Here is a 21,365-nt window from a genome sequence, read left to right on the forward strand (position 1 = left end):
TAATAAGGTTTATTCTAAGAGAACTACTAGTGTAGCTAGTGAAGTCATTGAGTAAAGAGAATGGAAGGATTTTTTTTAAAAAAAAAGAATGTATAAAATCAGAAATGTTCAAAAGAATGGAAGAGTTCTTGTTCCTGGTCTAATACAGAGAGAAAATGTAGAAAATGTAGAAACAAGCAGCTCTATGTCAATTAGCAAGATACAGTAACCAAGAAAACATTGTTAACAAATATAATGAAGCCATAACCATAACAAAACCTTATTAAGTTATGCCCATCAAGCAAAGCAAACTTTGAAGGAACATTGAACTGGCACTCTCAAGAAGCTTGTAAATATCAAAAGTACAAAATATTGTTTGCTTCTTGCTTAATAGCTCCGAACCATCTGTCAAGCCAATTGTATTTTCTGCTTCCGTATAAGAATTTTAAAGAAGCAGTTGATAATTCAGTGGAATTCCAGAATTATCATATACTTCTGATGGATGGTAGCAGTACTAAACTAATCCTTTCAGATGCTATCAAGAAATTACAGAAACTGATAAGGTAGAAATTAAAAACTAAAGAATTCACACCTTCTGCTTTCAGGATTAATGATGTCAGCCATGAATCTGGGACAATCAGTCTGCAATAGGTAAGTAGACAATGAATCTACAGGAACTGGGAGCACTTCTGGATGTCATATCCAGTGAGCTCTCCCAATCCTATAAGAGATACCACAAATTGAACTTGGGATCTCATAAATCTAAAGCAAGTATGAAGATTAGAGGAACTAAGATCTGATGCAAAGAAGGTGAGGAGAGGCCATTACAACAACTATGCACAAGAAATTATTGGTTCTTGCTCAATTAGGAAACACAGGAGGAAATGCACTATTTCAACCCGAGATATATAACTCTCTCTATATTGAAGTTTGCCTCTTAAGAGTTGTAATAGGTTGTAATGTATGAATGTTTATGGAAACCATCTCCTGATGGTAAAATGTGTGCATAGACTCTCAGGATCAACTAGATGGTAGCATCTGGCTGACCTTGGCAACCCACAGAAAGCTTGGAAGATTTGGATTTGGCTAGTATTTGGCTGGAAACCCCTAGAAAACAATGGATGTAAACTAATCAAGGAGAGAAGCAATGCAGAACTAAGGAAAAATTTCCTAACAGTGAGAACAATTAACCAATGGAGCGGTTTGCCTTCAGAGGTTGTGGGTGCCCCGTCACTGGAGGCTTTTAAGAAGAGGCTGGAGAGCCACTAGACAATCTCCAAAGTCCGTTCCAGTTCTGTTTATCCTGTTGTTCTGCTAAATATCACTATGTCTACCTTGGGAAGTTTTTAAAAAATAGGAAGAATGCAATGATGAACCCCAGTATTGTTGTTGCGATGAAAAGTGTGAGGATTTTTCAATGTCATAATCAGGAGTCCAAGCTGGTCTTCGAGGAGTCTTCAGTTTATGGGCACTCAGACAGCTTTGGCAACTACTACACTTGTATATCAATTTGCAGAAAGCTATGGACGCCAGTGATTTTATGGCTCGTATATCACAGGGCCAGATAGTAGAATTGCATTTCCAGCTTCCATTGCAACTGAAAGCTAGTGTAAGACCATCAGTGATCACAAGGACTTTTGAGTGTACAGTGAAAGCTTGGCATTAGCCCAAGACTACACTTTGCTTTGCATACATGTGCATGACAACGTAAATGTTGGTTTGGTCTCACATCTATGCTTAGACGGACTGTGAACTCTTTTACTATTTTAACTCAACATCTGCATGTGAGATCTTCGTGCTTTGATGTGTCTGATGTATGCCCATATCCAAATACAGATCACTAGCAATTTTTAGTGCAATCATTTTCCCGAGAGATGGCAGAGAAATATTACTTATCTCTCTTTAAAAGGAAGCAATCTTGAAAACTGCAAGATGATTTTTCTGAGCTCAGAAAGACAGAAAAGACGTGGAGTTAAACATATCATTGGCACTTCTAAGCTATCTCCAAATATTCTTGATTTTATGCTCCTCTTTTATTCAAGCACAGGACGATAATTGTCATAATAAGATATTAATTCTCCTGTTGCTTCCTGCCCCTTCCCAAAATGAAACTCATGTACATTCAGTAGAGACTATTCTGGACTAAGAACATAAGGCTTGTTTGCTTTTTCATCAACAGCAATTACTTGATGAAGAGCGTGTCTATTTTCTTCTCATACTTTACTATTAGCAAAAGGGTCCTTCTGTGATCTGCCAGAAGTGCTTCTATGGCAACAAAAAGCATTCAAGTATTGCTCTTGTTTTGTGTCAATTTATCATTCAAAGCCTCGATTATACTTTTGGGAGCTAGGTGAAAGATGGTAAAGAATAAATAAAAGTGGAGAAAGCCACATCCCCCTGCCCCCAAAAAGCAGCAATAAAAGAGAGAAAACAGATACATAAGAAACTCCACTGAAAAAAAAACCCAAGACAAGTGTTTACAATTTTGAGGCAGGAGAACACATTTATGGGCCAGGGATACAGGAGAAGGCTTTTAAAAATAATCTCTCTTCCATTACAAAATGTTATGTACCAGACCACCTCAGCTTGGGTAATCATCAAGACAGTGTCAGCCCTCTTCTATTCAGTTTTCATATGTTTGGTGCTTGAAAGAGCACTTGAAGAGCAAAGATTAAATATTAAAGATAGCCTTCCCTAACCCTGTCCCCTCCAGATGAGGAGGGGTATCAACACTTTTAATTCCTTAGCCATTCCCTGGTCAAATTTGAAATCTCACACATCTTAAAAACATTAGGTTGGGAAAGATAGAAGAGATAGAAGCTTCATTTTTAGAGTCATCCCTTCTGTGTTTAGGAACAAAATATGTTAGATACTAGCTGATAACCTGGCGTTGCCCAGGTATTTATAGACGTCAAAGCATTTGTCTGACAGGAAGCCATTGAGAGGGGCCTTTCTTCCCCCTATTCCCATGCCCATCATCCCTGCCCTCTCCCTTTCCCTCTCCCATGCGCTCCCCTTTCCCACCCTGTCTACGATCCTGGCACTTTGCCCCAAATCCATCAGGCACTTTCCCATTGGTCCATTGGAGGGTGAACGTCATTGCTGGCTTTCCAGAGGAAGCTGCGAAGGAACTGACATCACCAACAATTGCCGCTCTAGGATGCCACCCTTGCTCTCCATAATAGGCCAGGCATTCCAGAGTTATGCTGGAACATACACACACACACACCAGGGGTGTCCCCCCCACCACCAGTATTTGTTCCAGAGGGTAAGTCATCTGTATACCGAGTTATGCTGGAACACACAAACATAAATACATACATACAGTCATACAGCCATTTATATATATAATAAGGAAGGAAGGAAGGAAGGAGGGAGGGAGGGAGGGAAGGGAGGGAGGGAGGGAGGGAGGAAGGAAGGAAGGAAGGAAGGAAGGAAGGAAGGAAGGAAGGAAGGAAGGAAGGAAGGAAGGAGATAGATTACGTTTATGCAGGTACTCAATATACACATATTAACCAATGACTACTTTAGCAGCAATTTTTCTCCAATGGCAAATGGCAGCCACTGTCGAAAATTTAATCAGAAGTACTATTTCAGCTGCACCAAAGATTTGCAGTTTTGGGAATGGATTTGAAGAAATTAAAGTCTGATTTAACAACAGTGGATAGAATCTGTTTAGAACACAGAACCCTGAAAACATTTTTTTTTAAAGTATGTCGGGAAAGGAGATTTGGTCAAAAGTGAAAGTGTCTTCTCTCTCAATTTGTTACTGAACTTAAGGACCGTGGCACGACATAACCGCGAACGTCAAAAGCGCGCCAACACCGCGGCGCTAAAACCGCGATGTCAAAAGCGCACCCACAACAGCGCGCCGACAGAAGCGCAATTTAACTTAAGGTAAGGTTTAGGGTTAGGGTTAGGTTTAGGGTTAGGTTTAGGGTAGGTTTAGCGTTAGGTTTAGGTTTAGGTTTAGGGTTATTTTTAGGGTTATGTTACAGCGTGCTTCTGTCGGCGCGCTGTTGTCGGCGCGCTGTTGTCGCGCGGTTTTGACGGTGCGGTTTTGTCACCGCGCTTTAGTCACACGCGCTTTAGTCTACCGCGGTTTTGTGGTGAAACCCTTAAGGACAACTGGTTCTGTCTTCAGGTACAAGGCAATTCCATCTGATGAAGTGATGTGAAGTTCAAAGAGTATTTCATGCTTCATGTGAAGAGATACAATTTTGCCAATACTTTCAATAGTCACGTTGAAATAACATCTGAGACACGTGAGTTATAAAAGAAAGCCCAGTCTCTAGAACTACAAACATGGAACAGAAACTGATAGTTAACAGAGTAACAGAATTGGAAGAAATGGACCTTGTAGGTCATCTAGTGCATCTTGTCCAATCACCCCACCCCACCCTGCCCAAGTAGGAGACCTTTCAGAATTTCTGACAGCTGGCAGTCCAATCTCTTCTTGAAGCTTCCAGTGATGAAGGTCCCACAAACTTCTGAAAACAAGCTGTTCCATTGGTTGAATGTTTCTCACTGCTGGGAAATTTCTCCTTATATTGAAATTGAAAAATACTTCCTGATAGAAGATTTAAAAATGGAAATTGATTCATGAAGGCATATTTAAGCGTTATCCCTTAAAATACTTTACCAGTATATACATGACTTAGATTGCTTCTATTTGATGATAAAATCAATCTAAGTCATGTATATACTGGTAGAGTACCTATGTGGATATAGGTAGATCCAAAGGTGCTTTTTCTGAAAGTCAACTGGACTTGTTTTTTTCCTTAGAAAACATTTCGCAAAATGTTTGCAAAATGAGAAGCAAAATGTTTTCAAAGAAAAAAAAAACCAAGACAGTCCAGTTGCCTTTTGGAAAAAGCACCTTTGGGGAAACCATGACCTGGATGACTGAGAATCTCCAGAGATGATACAGAAAAAGCAAGTAAACATTAGCAAAGTTGTCCAAAGTCAAAACCAGAAAAAGAATGTTAGTTTATTCAAGCCTATCTCAAAAAGAGAAATGGATTTCAAACAAAATCCCAAGTTCTTCAATGATTAAAATATAAATCCTGGTAAAGAATTATTGGCCTTCGAACTTGCCTTGCCTTTGAACTTTAATTGCTGATAGCAATAGCAGTTAGACTTACATACCACTTCATAGGGCTTTCAGCCCTCTCTAAGCAGTTTACAGTCAGTATATTGCCCCCAACAACAATCCGGGTCCTCATTTTACCCACCTCGGAAGGATGGAAGGCTGAGTCAACCCTGAGCCGGTGAGATTTGAACAGCCGAACTGCAGAACTGCAGTCAGCTGAAGTAGCCTGTAGTGCTGCATTTAACCACTGCGCCACCTCGGCTGATACCTATGTTAGGAACCTACAAGGGAATGTGTGTGTGAGAGAGGGGGGAGGGAGGGGGAGAGATGCTAGCAAAAAAGGGGGTGCTAATGGAATATTATGAACTATTACCTATCCTTAGCTCTAATAACATCTAGCTAAGAACATATTATCTGATCAGATATGAATTTGCATGAACTGATGAAGCCTTTGTGCCCTCTAAAACTGTTTTAGGAAAGGTTCTCCAAAGGTGTTTTCCATAGTTATCATTGACCATCTAGCTTATAAGGCGTATTTGAAGCCAGCTCCCAGAAAACATAATGTATGCATATTTACACCCAATACAGAGGGCAACCTAGAGAACATATTTCTCATCTTATCATCCAAGCTATGCTCCTGAAATCAGTAAGATTATGTGTCTTCAGATAATCTCAAATTACAATGGTAAATTGGACTGTAATTTGCATTGCTAAGTGATGACAATCCTGGTAATCCCAGTTGCCATCAACTGAATTCTACAGATCATTAGGTGAGGACCAACCAAAATCTAAGCCATTCCCAGCTTAGATCCCCCCTCCCCACCCCAAACCTTGGTTAAGATAGGAAAGTAGAAATTAAAACTCCTCAGGTCCCATCGTAAAGCATCTAATATAAAGTAGTTGTCTGCTGTGAGACTTATGCATAGGATAACCTGATCTGCACTGAATGTTCCAAGAGGAGACCAGCCATATGGTTTGGTCTGTAACCTGACAGATTAATTCCTTTACAACAAAGGGGAACTTTCTTTCAAACCCTTAAAATGGCTCAAAGAGTATATAAGATCTTCCAACTATTTTTGGATCATAAACATTTTCCAAGGTAGCCCAAAGTGTTTCTGAAGAATTTACCCATTTCGTGAATAGTTTCAAAATGTAGTGTGTAAGGTGCACTGAAAAATCAAACTCTTAACTTCTGCTTATCAAAATTCAGAATATGAAGCCTGACTAAATGTACAGATGACCAGCCTTGCAGATGGAAGATCATCTACACAAGCAAATGTTAATGCCATCAAAGGAGAATAAAACTCACCATCCCAGCTACATGAAAGGTTCTTAATTTGCTTGCAGTGGAGATGTTCCTCCTCCTCAGGAATAGTGGGGAGAGCTTCCATAGCATGATAACTCTTGTAACTTTGGTAGATTCCATGGGAGGTATCCTCAAAGTATTCCTCGGAGGTGTGGGAAATGGTTTCTTTCTGCTCGGGCCAATACAAATCAAGATCTGAAGATTCAGGTGAAGCAAGATCTTGAAAGGATGATGAAGAATGATAAGATTTCTCACTCTCCTGACTTGAAGTACTGTCATCATCGGAACCTATAGAGTAGCGTTCATAAAGCCCATCACTGTCTTCAAAATCCTCATCTTCCCCATCAAATCCATTTGGATCTGGTTTGCTTCCCAGATGATTCAACGAAGAAGATAAGGATTCTCCTGCTTGCTGGAAAGCCTCATAAACTCGAGATATCCAGGAGGAAAAAGGCTGGAAGAAGCTTAAGACATCCTCTGAAGCCATACTTATATATTTAATGAGCAAAACCTGTGATGGTCATAAATTCCAGCTGTTCCTCTTTGCCAGTGTATCAGATTCAGTGCTCTGTGAGCTACAGAATAAGCATTACAAGAAGTTAGTTTGAATCATCTGTTTTTTCTTAACAATGGTCTTTATTAAGCACTAAATCTAGCTCAGCAGATAGAACCCAAGAAAAAGAAGAACCCAGGCAGTATTTGATTTTACCCTAAATGATCAAAATAGAAAATGATTATGAATATGTAATTGGAAAGTCCTTAATTAAGTCTCACCGCACATATTTATTCATATGAAAGGTTCTAGATTCAAACCCTAGCAAATTCACAAAGGGCTAAAAAAAAACCTATCTTGATGGGTTATTGAAAGGCTATGTATATAAGGAGACAGGAAGCACTTATGATCAGATAAGGCAGATTCATCCTAAGCTAAATCAAAGCAGCTGGAATAAACCCTGAATACAAATCAATGGAACACTGAATAGTTCTGTTATCACTATTTGGTTTTTTAAAAAAGAGACTAAGTACCTATATCGATACGTTGTTAAAACTTTGCATGAGGAACATAACAAAACTTCCAAGCATCGAACTATTTCTTGCTACGCCTACCCTTATGGATACAACCTATTAAGTCACCCAAGCTGTCAACTGCTATTATGAATCCAGCTTGCCTGCAGCATTTGTAGAACAAAGTTATTTGCAGCCAAGAAAGCAGCAGCTGCCCTCACACAGATGTAATTCAACTGACATTAACAATTGATACTGAATAGGCTCATATTTTATATTAAGTCATGATTTATCTAATGATGGTCTCTAAACTATAACAGCTGGATTCACATGATATGTGTTTATGGATTAAGAAGTTCACACTTTACTGATAACTGGTAGGATGAAACTCACTAATAAACTACAAGGACTGATGAATATAATTTATACAAAAGAAACAAGCCAGACAAAAGGAAGGTGAGGAAAATTGGTATTATATACGAAGGAAATAAATGTTATTTATTAAGATCCAGGAATCTGAATGCAATTTGAGGGTCCAGATGAGAGCATCTGAATAAGAATACAAAGAAGAGGAAACAGCAAATATGGTGAACAAACAATCTAGATATTGCCCTCCCTGGTCGTGATGTAAGATGCAATAATAATAACAGGGGCCCCCCTCAACTACTTGCATCCTTCCTTGAAAACCAAGTCAGACAATAATCCAATATCCCAAAAATTCTTTCACACTTGTTCAATTTTTAGAGAGAACAATGAAAGATTAAAAAGGATAAATTGCTCTAGATTTGATCTGAACAAGTACAGAAGACTTGGTTGAAGATGTAAATGCAGCAGATTACTTTGGTAGAAAGTAATCATATCATCTTGGGGTTCTGGCATACCCATTTATGCATTCTAACAGGTCAACTTAAATCCTTTGAGAATACTAGGTACTACAAACCTATGTGCAGAAATCCCCAGGTCAAGTGAAAAGAGGAAAGCCGGGACTGAAAGTACAGTTGCACACAAGTCTAATGATAAAACTGGGGATTGGGGAAAGCAACTTAACAAGTTTAATGAGATACATATACGGTTGGGTGTAATTGTCAAAGTATCAGCAAATAGCAATTACCTGCAGAAAGAAAATTAGAAAATTTAAAACACAAAAGACAGGATACACTAGAATGGGCTTTTTGGCTTTCGGTATTTAGAGGAAGAAAAAAAGAAGAGGTCATACAAGAAGATGGTAGGATAGTAACAGCTGACATAAAGAGGACAGAACTCTACAGCTTCTATTTTTGCATCAGTAATCTTCTGAAAGGAATGTATCTTAATTTCAGCAAACTATTTGATTATGTTTCCCATGGGAAACTAGGATAAAAGGTATGGGCTGGAGTAGACTACATAGCTGGTTAAACCACTATACCCAAAGAGTGCACATTAAGATGCACTCACAACAAACCGAAAGGAAGTATTGAGCGCTCTACTTACTGCAGGGCTTCATTCTAGACCCTGTGTTGTTCAAAATATTTACAAATTATTTCATTGAAGACAGAGTTACTATAAATTTTGTAGTCAACAAAAAAAAACTGGGAATAGCAACTACTTTAAAGAAAAGTGTCAAGGTTCTGAAAGATCTTAAGCTGAAACTATGGAAAGAAATCAGCAAAATGAATGATAATAGCAACAAAATGTTGCCAAATTACAGAGGTGATTCCGTTTGTACCAACTATTCCGAGACCTTTTCCATACATACCATTACCAAAATGAAAATGAGCCTCGTTCTATAGCTGGATGGTTGCTGGTTCTGAGAAGCCATTTGCATTTGTCTCTTTAAATATTATTGTGTTACTTTCAGTCCATTTCTCTAGATCACTTAATTTATTTCTGTCTTCTAGTACATTAGCCATCCCACACAATTTTGAGACAATTGATATAGCTTCTACCTCTTCATCCAAGTCATTAATAAAAATATGGAAGAACAAAGTGCCTTTTCTTCGGTTACATACAGTTTAACATTCTACCTCATAAACAGTCACAGCAGCTACTGGCATTTAGCAACCTTTGCCAAGTTCAAAAGCATTGCAGAGCTACAGTAGATCTAGATTGGGACATTAGTAGAAAATCTATGGCCGTGATGGCAAACCTATGGCACACATGCTACAGATGGCACGCGGAGCCATAGCTGCTGGAACCTGAGCTGTCATCTCCAGCGCGCATGCGTGCATCGGGCAGCTGGTTTTCAGTCTTCCAGAGGACTGGGGGAGGCATTTTCGCCCTCCTCAGGCTTCAGGAAAGCTTCCATAGCTTGGGGAAGGTGAACAACGGGCCCAATGGGACTACTGGAAGTTCAAAAATGATCCATTTCTGGCTTCTGGAGGGCCTCCGAGAAGCCAGGGTAGGCTATTTTGCCCTCCCCAGGCTCTGGTAGGCCCATTGGACCTATTTTAACCCTCTCCATGCTCCAGAGGCTTTCCTGAAGCCTGGGGAGGGCAAAAGTGGCCTTTCCCTGCCTCTCGGAGGAAATATCAAGCTCAGCTGGGAGGCGAGCAGTGTGGTGCAAGTGGGGTGGCATGGGGGAGGGCCTTTTGTGTATGCATGCGCATGTGGGGACACACTTTGCATTATGGGTGCTGGCACATGGGTGCTCATATTTTTGGCACCCAACAACAAAAAGGTTAGCCATCACTGTCCTAGGGCTACAGGCAAGATTGGAAAGGAAAAGAAGAATCTTATTAAGAAGACAATACTGTTCTGATCTAGGCTTCCCAAGAGCATGAAGCAAACTCCTGGTCCTGACAAAAAACCCTTTTATTAATTTATTGTGAATTCTTCTCATTCACATCCAACAAAGTCTTTTGAGGGAGAATTCACAGTCACAGACATTATCTGGCTTGGAGAGCTGCCAGGCCGATATCTGCAAAACTTGGCAAGGAGTCTCGGAGAGTCACAAACCAATTAAGCGAACGAACTGTCTCCTGCAAACTCCACTCCCCTTTCGCTCCTCTTTTATTTCCTCTGGGAGGGGCCATTCATCATCCACCTGTGGCCTTATTCCCAAGTCAACCTGTTCTTTAGTTGTTCCCTTTGTCTGGCAACTCTGCCCATGCGCACACTGAGAACAGGCGCCAGTCTTCGCCTGCCTCACTGATTTCTGACTCTGAAGGCCGCTGATAACTGGCATATGGCTCTGGCCTCTTCTATGCCTCCGACACAGAGCCTTCATCAGAGCCTTCTGCAGACTCCAGGACTGGCCCATGTTCCTCCCCAACTTCTTCACTGTCCAAATCTGCTGCCAGCTCTGCCACCACAAGTACCTTTCATAACATTGTCCCTAAACCTACACAGGCACATTTATCTAGTCACCAGGGGTCAAGCTAGGATGCATTTATCCTACCCATTTACTATTTTCATGACTTATAAAGTTTGAACATCTTTCTATTCACTTAATTGTTATTCATAGTAATGGGACCTGGCAAGAGATTTTATGAATTGATATCAAAGGCATCTGGAGGGCATCCATACCCGAAACCAGTCAAAGTAATGGGGGAAATGGAACATGGCACAGTTAAGGCAGAGAAGTGGTGACTCCGCAGAAATCATCCTGCTCTGGACAGAAGATCCTCTTCGTTTTGGTTTTAGTGCGTTGCCAGGAATGTGAACAAATAAAACTTGATTGCCCCGTCACATTTAGGTCTTGATAGTTTTGAGTTAGAATTTCAAAAGTCCAAAACCCCTTTCAAAATAATGCAGCTCACTCACACCTAGTTTTTCCACCAACTTTCCTTTTGCTGTGCTGCATTAGTTGCATCCCAACTGGAGCTGTGTTTGTCCCAACTCCCAGCTAGAGTCATCCACCTGCTTTCAAAAGCTGTGGTTAGAATCAATACAAATCTTTCCATTGTAAGTACCATATTTCCAAGGTTTTACTTGTCAATCACATGTAAGTGAAAGAATCACTTTCAAATGCAAATCACTTTCAAATGCAAATTCCCCTCCTCCTTCCCACTTTACTCCAGTTTAAAACTTCCCCTGTTTGTTAATCATTCACTTTTTAAAAAGCTTCAGTAAATATATGTTTGCAAGATCATCTCTGGCAGCTCCAAAAAACTGTCAACACCCACATAAAGGGAAGGAGAGATGTTGTCATTTAGAAAGGCCCCTCCATCGTGCTATTTGTCAAGAAGAAGAAAGATTTTGCAATACTCACACAAAAGAAATTTTTAACAGAAAAATATCAGTGTTTATGTAACACTGGAACTATGGCAGAGAAGAAAATTTTTAAAAAAACCTGTACTGTAGAAAGAAGTGGGTGGCGAAGACCAGGATCATAACACACGTTTGTTTTCTGCTAGGGGTGGAGTTCTCACTTCACAATCAGGAGGTTGTGAGTTCGATCCTAGGTAGAGGCAGATATAGGGTCTCCTGCTTGGGAGGGGGTGGACTAGATGACCTGCAGGGTCCCTTCCAACTCTGTTAATCTGCTCTCTCTCTCACACACACAAACAAACATACACAAACACCGCAATATGTACACATCTACAATGCATGGAAAATGCCTCTTTCATGCACTGTTAAATGTGTATACCCAGTTTTATATTTATCAGGATTGCATATGTTAGACTTTAAACTATTTTTAGCACGCATGTGCAAAGCAGACAATCTGCTTTGCAGAATCTATCTGTCTGCAGTTCAACCAATCCCACTACGCTTTCCAGAAGCAAACATCTGTACTTCTTGAAAGTGTTTCCAATTAGGAAGATTCAGAAAAAATGGTCAATCTCTTATGCTGTTTGCACATTGCTTAGAAATCCACCCCCGAGAGAGCATGGAAATATTGGTGCGTCTTATACACCGAATACAGCCATTTTTGGCCTTCCAAAACCCCACCTCTGCATCCCATTTTTGCAAAAAAAGGAGGACTTTTTTGCCTTCCCTCAGCCCCCAGCAGCCCTCTGCGGGCTTCAGCAGGGCTGAGGGAAGGCAAAAACTTTTTTTTCTTACTTACCTCTTTGAAATCTTGGTGCTTCTTATATACCAGTGTGTCTTATAGTCCAAAAATACAGTAACTATAGCTTTCCATTTTGCCTTATCTATTATTGTTAGACTTCCATTACTGATAAGCTAGAACAAGGAAGTAATCTTAGGCTCTGAAGCAGATTTAGGATCCTAGCATGTGGAAAATTTAGTAACAAATGCTTATTAAACTGCTCAAGACCTCGTTCCTATGTCCTGACCTAGGACAGGGGTTGAGCCCCTTTGGTTGACTTTGGGGGATTGGGAGATTGGTTTCTAATCACTTATCTTCTTTTTCTACATGTTTCCTTTTAACTTTCATCTGCTTAAGTCGCTAAGACATTGAGCAGCCTCAAAATTGAAATAATAAATTAAATAAAAAAAAATATTATAGGAACACAGATAATCTTAGATTTGTTTCCATCTTCTTATTGAAGAAGAGAAATGAAACAAAAATCATTTTCCACTAGTTACCTATAGAACATAAAGGTGTACTACTTTCATGATTCTTCCTGTTTGTCACTCTGAGGAAAACTAAAATGTTTTATGCTCTGTATCTCATTTGAATATCTATATGAGAATATGGATATGACCCTGACACAATAAAACTAAGCCATTACTGTAGAGTCCAGAGCAATAATCATTTCAGGGTAGCATTAGTCAAAATCTGAAATCAACAATTAACTATTGCTCCAAGTTCAGGGATGAATTAAGGTCATTTAGCAATAGCACTTACACTTACATACCACTTCACAGTGCTTCACAGCCCTCTCTAAACGGTTTACAGAGCAAGCCTATTGCCCCCAACAATCTGGGTCCTCATTTTACTGACCTTGGAAGGATGGAAGGCTGAGTCAACCTTGACCCTGATGAGATTCAAACTGCCAAACTGCTGGCAGCTGGTGACCAGCAGAAGTAGCCTGCAGTAAGTACTCCACCACTGCGGTTCATTAATTTACAAGAATACCTAAGTATGCCATTATATATCAACAAAGGTCTTATATGTATGAATAAACCACTTGACTTGCCCCATCAACTCATGTAATTCTTTTATATATAATAATCAGAACCATCCCAAAAACATTAGCTGTTACTGGCAGGACTAAAATACTGGAATTGTTGTGCTTTTTAATTTGTGTTTCTTGTTCAATCCAATTTTTCCCTCTGCTGTTTCAGACCATACAACAATTTTTTAATCAAATTAAGCTATATATGCTCAATTGGTTTGTCGCCCCCCCCCCTGCACACACATAATCTGCAAGCAAACTCCTCTTTGTTTTTAATTAATAAATTTACAGTATGGTCTATTGATTGGGGATCCGCATCTCAACTTTTTTAATGATGAAAAAATACTTTATTGTGCTATGATATCATAAACAACCAAGGAGGAAGTTCTGTAAATGGCAGAAAAAGAATCCAGATAAAAATGGAGATAAAACTCACAGAATTATCTAACCACTAATAGAGAGAGCTCAGCTTGAGTAATGCATTTTCAGTCAAGAGCACCAAAGAATCCCAATATTGAGAATGAAACATATTTCAATTCTAAATTCACTCTATTACCTGGATTCCCCACCTCAACACAATTCCTCATTTGCTGCGGCATGCCTGAATCTGCCTCTGCTTTTATGCCATTTCTCCCCCTTTTCCTTACCCCCTGCCTAGTTTTGACATACCCACCACTTCATCGTCAAGTAGAAATTCACAGGAACAGTTCCTTTAATACAATATATAATTAACTTGTAAAATTTTCTGCCTTGAGAAATGAAGACCCCAATTTAGATGGTTTTAAAAGGGAACTTCATCTCAAATCCTGCTGTGTTGCTTCATTATGATAGGGTCTGTCTGTGGTAGTAGGGAGTAAAGGACACCAGTAAGTATCCTTACTGGTACATAATCCCAACAGAATTACCCAAATCATTCCAATTGCCCAGCTATAGAAGATAGATAGATAGATAGATAGATAGATAGATAGGTAGGTAGGTAGGTAGGTAGGTAGGTAGGTAGGTAGGTAGGTAGGTAGGTAGGTAGGTAGGTAGGTAGGTAGGTAGAGAGACAGACAGACAGACAGACAGACAGACAGACAGACAGACAGACAACTATATCCTTTGCATATATCTTAATGTTATGTCATGTAATACGCCTTGTTTTAATTGTAATGCTTCTGAATGAATAAACAATCATGCATCTTAATTTGAAGGGAGCTAAGTATCTATCACCAAGCAGAAAGCACACAGAAAGAAAAATTGTGAATCACCCAGGTGGCCCATGCCTTGTGTCCAAATTCTTGCAGGTTAAAAAAAAGATAAGCTGCAATACAATGTTATGCTGTGATTTATTTTTGGAAAGAGAAAAGATTGATTATAGTGCAAAGATCGTTAAGGCAGCTGTTCTGGCTAAGCTAAAGTTTTGCAATTTGCATGCAATCAATATCAAAACAGAAATAAGTTATTAACATCTACAAGAGGAGATTGTTCTTGCTGCTGATGCGGTTGTTGCCAGAATATTGCATCTTACTTACCAAGACCCTCCCGAACCCCAGATTTCTCTTTGTAGTGCTTGTGCTTCCCTTGTTGCTCCAAGCAGGGAAGGCCTCCAATCTTTTCAAAACAGAGCTTCTTGTTGATGAAGAGGGAGAGGACTGCAAGGAGAACTATAAAGACCCCAACAGCAGAGAGGAACCCAATTGCTTCAGGAGTAACTGGGAATAAAATGAGAGAAAGCAAATAGAATAAATGGAGGTTGCACCCATGAGCTGCATTTTCTATGTTAGGAGCATGCAGTTATTGGGGATGTTCACAGGGATCACCAGGAAGGGGGAATGAGTGCGTGGTGGCAGTTAAGATGCTGGCTTAGGAGCAAAGGTTCTAGTCCATCCTCATCATCCATAGAGGCTCAAGGACCCCAAGGATGTTGACTCCCTTTCAAGCCAGCTCAACTAACAATGTCATTGCTACGGGGGGAAATAGGAAGGGAGGATGCTACGAGGTCCTAAATGAAATTATAGATATACAGCTAAAAAATAAACAAATATTACTTGGGCATCAGGATGAAAATAATCACTTCTGCCATCCCACCACAATTTGCAATGAACCACAATCCATTTCTATGGAAAATGGAGAACGCAACTTCTGAAAGTCTACAGCTAGTGCAGTCTTCCTCAAACTGATGTTGATGTTCACAGTTATTGGATAAATAGGTGGTCCTCGGCTTACAACAGTTTGTCTGGTTCAAAGTTGCAATGACACTGAAATGTTATTGCAAAGATGTGACATATCTGTTATTCACAGTTAAGACCTCTGCAGCACCCCCATGGTCATGTGACCAAAATTCGGACACTTGTCAAACTGGTTGATATTTATGACGCCGTGTTGCAGTGTCTCAGTGTCGTGTGATGTCCTTTTGCAACCTTCTGACAAGGAAAGTCAATGGGGAAGCCAGGTTCATTTAACAACTGACTTACTAACTTATCAGCCGCAGTGATTCACTTAACAACTGTGGCAAGAATAGTCATAAAAGGAGGCAAACTTCACTTAGCAAATGTTTCACTTAATGGAAAATCTGGGTTCAATTGTTGTCATAAGTTGAGGACTACCTGTAGTAGCTGGGGAATTGCTTGAACTTCAGGAAGAGGCATGTTCAAATGACTAATCACAGTAAAAAGGCAACATCAAGTAGCAGTAGACTTATATACCGCTTCATAGGCCTTTCAGGCCTCTCTAAGCGGTTTACAGAGAGTCAGCATATTGCCCCCAACAATCTGGGTCCTCATTTTACCCACCTCGGAAGGATGGAAGGCTGAGTCAACCCTGAGCCGGTGAGATTTGAACCGCTGACCTGCTGATCTAGCAGTAGCCTGCAGTGCTGCATTTAACCACTGCGCCACCTTGGCTCTAGAGCTGCTGGCTATGTCCATGGTTCTTTTGAGGGGTAGCAGTACAGAAATTGTTTGCCATTGCCTTCTCCTGGGATTTTTTATTTTATTTCCCATCTTATTTTATAGTTCTCCTTAAATCTGTTCAGGTACAGGGGCTATGTATGCAACTGATTTAGCCACGTTAAACTAAACCACATTTAAAACTCCATTCAGCTGCATCACCTTGCTTTGGTCCGGGGATGAGAAATGTGGCTCTCCAAATGTTTTAACACTGGTAGTGCTGATCTGGGCTACTAAGAGCTGAAACTGAACAATATCTGTACAAACGTGTACAAGTTAGCTTTATTTTTTCTAATCACTGCCCTGTTTCCATGGCAATCCTAAGATACAGCTTAGGCAAATGACCAAGAACCCTCACTCTATTTTCACAACAGGGAAGCTCCAGAAAGAAATGTTTTACCATATACATTAAGGCAAACAGAACATCTCACTTCAGCTACATAAAGCTGGTGGATCTTTCACCAGGAACAAATCTTCAGCCACCTGTGCACACACACCTGTGTGTGGATGGAGACACTTCTGCTAAGACTGTCAATGAAGCACGGTAAGATTACTGCACATGGACTTTCGTGGGGAGACTTCAAGGACAATATAATCAGCAGCTATTGTCAGTATTGCTACGAAAATAGCAACCGATTTGAGGAACAAGCCCATGATGGCTTCCGAGGAAAAGAAACTTTAGAAATAGCTAGCTACTGACAGTTGTAAGAGTTCCTGCCATCCACACTGAAGACCAGCAGAAGGTACTCTAGCACACAGAAAGTCCTCCACCTATGGCCACAATTGAGTCCAGAATTTATGTTGCTAAGTGATACCTTTGTTAGGGGAGTTTTGCCCCATTTTATGACTTTTATTGTCAGCTAGCGAATTCTTGGCTACTATAAAATATAGTACTGAAAATCAGAGAAACTGTTATCAACTGAGTTGGAGAAAGTGTGAAAATAAGAACACTTAACAGGAAAGGTTAAGCTTTCATTTCTTTCAGATTTAAAATCGTCTCTTAGGGCCATCAGCTGGACTCTTAAAGCAGTGGGTCTCAACCTTCCTAATGCCCTTTAATACAGTTGCTCATGTTGTGGTGGCCCCCAACCATAAAATTATTTTATGTTCTCCGTATTTTTTCAAAAATATGTGTTTTCCGATGGTCTTAGGCGACCCCTGTGAAAGGGTCATTCGACCCCCCAAAGGGGTCCCGACCCACAGTTTGCTCTAGAGCAGTGTTTCTCAACCCTGGCCACTTGAAGATGTCTGGACTTCAACTCCCAGAATTCCCCAGCCAGCATTCGCTGGCTGGGGAATTCTGGGAGTTGAAGTCTAGACATCTTCAAGTGGCCAAGGTTGAGAAACACTGCTCTAGAGTCATTAGAAGGCTTTGCAATTCAATTTCAGACTGGTATAAAATAAAGACTGTAGAAAAGTCTGTGCTACAGCAATTAGAAAGTAATCATGCCCAAGAGTGTTAGCATATAAAGAGCAAAAGGCAAGTTGTCTAAGGCATACAAGTTAAAAGCATCAGTCACCTAATCCAAGACATTGACTATCCCCCAGCATTTGCTTACTAAACAGAGCAATTTCTTAGCATCACCAAACTAGGAGGGAGGATTCATTGCAAAGTGGCCTCTGAAACTGCTACTTGTCAGAGACAGCACTGTTCTCAGCCATTGCTTTAATTCTAATTTATTCCTGACATTTGGGTGGGAGGTGGGGCCAGAGAATAATAAGGAAAGAGTCACTGGTACTTTTCCAATTATAATTCTGCCATCTCCCAACCAGTAGTCCATAAACTGCCTCTGTTATAACCATTTGTGCTAATTGAACTTCATTATACATTTGTAGCAATGTGTTATTTTCCAACCGATTCCTGCGGCATCCTTTCTAGCCAACGGCTAATTATACCGCACGTACCCGCACACATACACAGAAGACATCACACCAAGAGAGCTGGTGCGTGGGCAGGAGCTCAGAGGAAAGCTGCATGTGGCAGACTTGTACGACATTACTATGGGCTGGAGCATTAGAAGGTTACCTCCCACAAGAAGGCCCAAAGTGCTTCACAAAAAGTATTTCTGAGGTGGAAAAATATAGCCAGGAAAGTTGCCTGCTGAAGGCAATTACTCTGCTTCTCTCACACTGCTTGAGAGTGTGGCAAGGCTGGAACTTTTGCATAGCCTACCCCAGTGCTATTCTCTAAAACCTTCTCCAAATAAGGATTGGATTTTGGAAGAACCTTGTCAATATTTGGAGATATTGCCTAGGGATAATAGCAGTAGCACTTAGATTTATATATCGCTTTACAGTGCTTTACAGCCCTCTCTAAGCGATTTTACAGAGTCAGCATATTTCCTCGGAAGGATGGAAGGCTGAGTCGACCTTGAGCCTGGTGAGATTTGATCTGCCAAATTGCAGGCAGCTGGCAGTCAGCAGAAGTAGCCTGCAGTACTGCATTCTAACTACTGCACCACCACGGCTCATATGATGGACGCTGTAGTCCAACAACTCTCCTTGGAAAAAAATATGATTTAGGCGAAGTCACAGACAATAGCCAAATAATGTTTTCTGAAGAAAGAAGAGAGATTTTCTAAAGCATCTGAAGGCAAGACAAGAAGCAATGGATGGAAAACTAATTGAGAGATTCAGCCTAGAACTAAGGAAACATTTCCTAACAGTGAGACTAATCAACCAGTGGAAGGGCTTGCCTTCAGAAGTTGTGGGTGTCCTATCACTGGAGACTTTTAAAAAGAGACTAGATAGCCATTTGTCAGAAATGCTATAGGATCTTCTGCATGAGCAGGGGATTGGACTAGAAGACCTCCAAGATCCCTTCCAATTCTGTTATTCTGTTTCAAGGTTGCCTCTATATCCGGGTTCAATCAGTGCAATTAGACTAAAACATGGCTAGTTAGTTGTCACACTGGGTACTAAATGAATCCAAACAGTGTGGTTAGTGTACAATTCAGTATGTACAATGCCAGACCACTGGATTAATTTAGTAAATGAAGGGTCCTAACCCTAACCATAAGCAGTATCAAATCTTTGCATTATAAATACTATATTTTTATTTCTTAAGCAGCTCAAACAGTGTGTCTTCTTGCAGAAGATCCATTCTTCAATAAAAGAAACCAGCGTATGCAGGATGTTTTGTTGTTGTGTTCAGTTGCTAAGTTGGGTCTTCAAGATTGCATGGACCAAAGCACACCACAATCCTCCTTTACCTCTCTGTTTGCCCAAATTAATGTTCATTGACTCGATAATACTGTCTAACCATCTCATTCTCTGCCATCCCCTTCTCCTTTTGCCTTCAATCTTTCCCAAAATCAGGGTGTTTCCATTGAATTATCTCTTCTCATTTAGTGGCTGAAGTATTTGAGTTTCTGTATCTGCCCTACCAAAGAATAATCAGGGTTGATTTCCTTTAGGATTGACTGATTTGATATCTTTGCAGACCAAGGGACTCTCAAGGATCTTCTCCAACTACCAAGGATGTGTACAACAAGCCTATGAACATAGCAACTAGACTCAGTGTGATGCCTTCCCAGGAAGAAGACCAAGAAGAGCTAACTCTGAAATAAGTCACAGTAAGCTAAAGCCTCAAACCGGCCAGGTTATTTTGAGGGATACTTGAAAGTGGGTTGGGATAGTTGCACTTTTAAAAAATGGTGACACCACAAAGATTGACAATTCCTGAAGTAAACCATGATTCGGTTCACCATGGGTTTTAGCATACAATATTTGCATTTTACTTCCCAAAATTAAAATTGGAAAAGAGTCGAGGACAATTTCACCCATTTTTCCAACTTCCATGGATGAGAGGATGTTTTGGTTATCAAAGAGCTGCAGAATAAGCAAAAATGTGAAAACCTGATTTTATCAACTGTCTGAACTCCAACATCCTTTTGAACAAATTAAATTTGGATACTCCAACCCAGTCTTCTACTAACCATAACTTCAATATAAATTATTTATACAAGCAACAAATACAAACTATATTTTAAGGAGATGGGAAATCTACTTATGCAGGTTACCAATTGTACAAGGGGAGGTTAGCAAAGTACAGTTACCCATGAATAAACTTTACGCAAGCATTAATTCAAACATATTGTGGTTAGTAGCTGGAAAAGGAAATACAATTCTATTTATTCTACCTACATCCCACCCCTATTAAAAGCGGTAAGTACAAGAATCTTGGAGAAAACTAAAAAACTTGTGGTCTTCTGGATCACATCTGAATCACATTTCCCAGCAAGCATTTGGTCAATGGTGATGTTTCAGCATCATTGGGAAGACCACAAGTTCTCCATCTTATGGTAAGCATCTTGCAGAGACATTGCAAATTGTTAAGATATGTACCCAATAGTATCACAAATGCCATCTGTGATACAGGCGTAGTTCTAAAATCCCTTTGCCTGCACTTATTGGGAATTAGCAGCTTCTCTCCAATCTACTCAAGAATCTTCATCTCTCCAACTTCTTTCCACCAGATGCTGACAACCATTTTCAAGCTTATCTCTGTAGCAGGAAACATATAAGAAACTGTTTTTGTGCAAACTTTGAAAGCCCAGAGATTTATTAAAGCAAACTGAACAGCAGGCAGCTGTTTTAGTAAAATGTGGGTCACACCAAAACTGCTAGAGCCACTTCTGCTTGTTGCTAGAGCAAGCCAAACTGATATGTGCACTATGAGCCATAGTTATCAGCCACAAACAGGTGGTGCTTTTATTCATGTGTGAGGCTCACACAATGTGCAAACACTCCAGAAATAAAATGTGTGTGTTTTCGCAGGACAGCAGGTCTCTGCTGATTATTTCAAACAAGCTAGAGAATGAATTATTGCAACTGCTTGTATGCTGCAAGGAATAAAACAATTGCATAACGCATCCACTGTCCCAAAGGTGACCCTAATCATCAATCACCTGGAGTGGAATGGGAGGGAGTGGGAGGTTTGTCAGCCTGGAACAAAAGCAAGCAGCAGTTCAGGGGTGGGCAGGAACTTTCCGTCTGCAAATTTTTCAGTCTCCAGGGGCTGTGAGGACATGGCCATAGCGTGATGCTAT

At 40.3% G+C, this 21,365-nt stretch overlaps 1 protein-coding gene across 3 annotated transcripts in view; it reads right to left on the reverse strand.

Annotated features, from left to right (window-relative positions):
• The window catches only part of SYT16 (synaptotagmin 16), a 103,300-nt gene that overhangs the window by 28,947 nt on the left and 52,988 nt on the right, over positions 1-21,365 (reverse strand). The window contains exons 2-3 of one of the 3 annotated variants that reach the window (XM_087727490.1): positions 20,662-20,820; positions 14,899-15,078 (exon numbers count right to left, since the gene is read on the reverse strand). In XM_087727490.1, the coding sequence (XP_087583616.1) occupies positions 14,899-15,078; positions 20,662-20,683 (202 nt within the window). In that variant the 5' untranslated portion in view covers positions 20,684-20,820. Of the gene's footprint in view, positions 1-6,380; positions 6,953-14,898; positions 15,079-20,661; positions 20,821-21,365 lie in introns of those variants that run through there. The other 2 variants (XM_087727485.1, XM_087727480.1) reach the window with 2 other exon arrangements.

Source organism: Thamnophis sirtalis, unplaced genomic scaffold (assembly GCF_051295495.1).
Source record: "Thamnophis sirtalis isolate CommonGarterSnake01/CBP01778 unplaced genomic scaffold, rThaSir2_p1.2 scaffold_1, whole genome shotgun sequence".
In the NCBI taxonomy this organism is placed as follows: domain Eukaryota; kingdom Metazoa; phylum Chordata; class Lepidosauria; order Squamata; family Natricidae; genus Thamnophis; species Thamnophis sirtalis.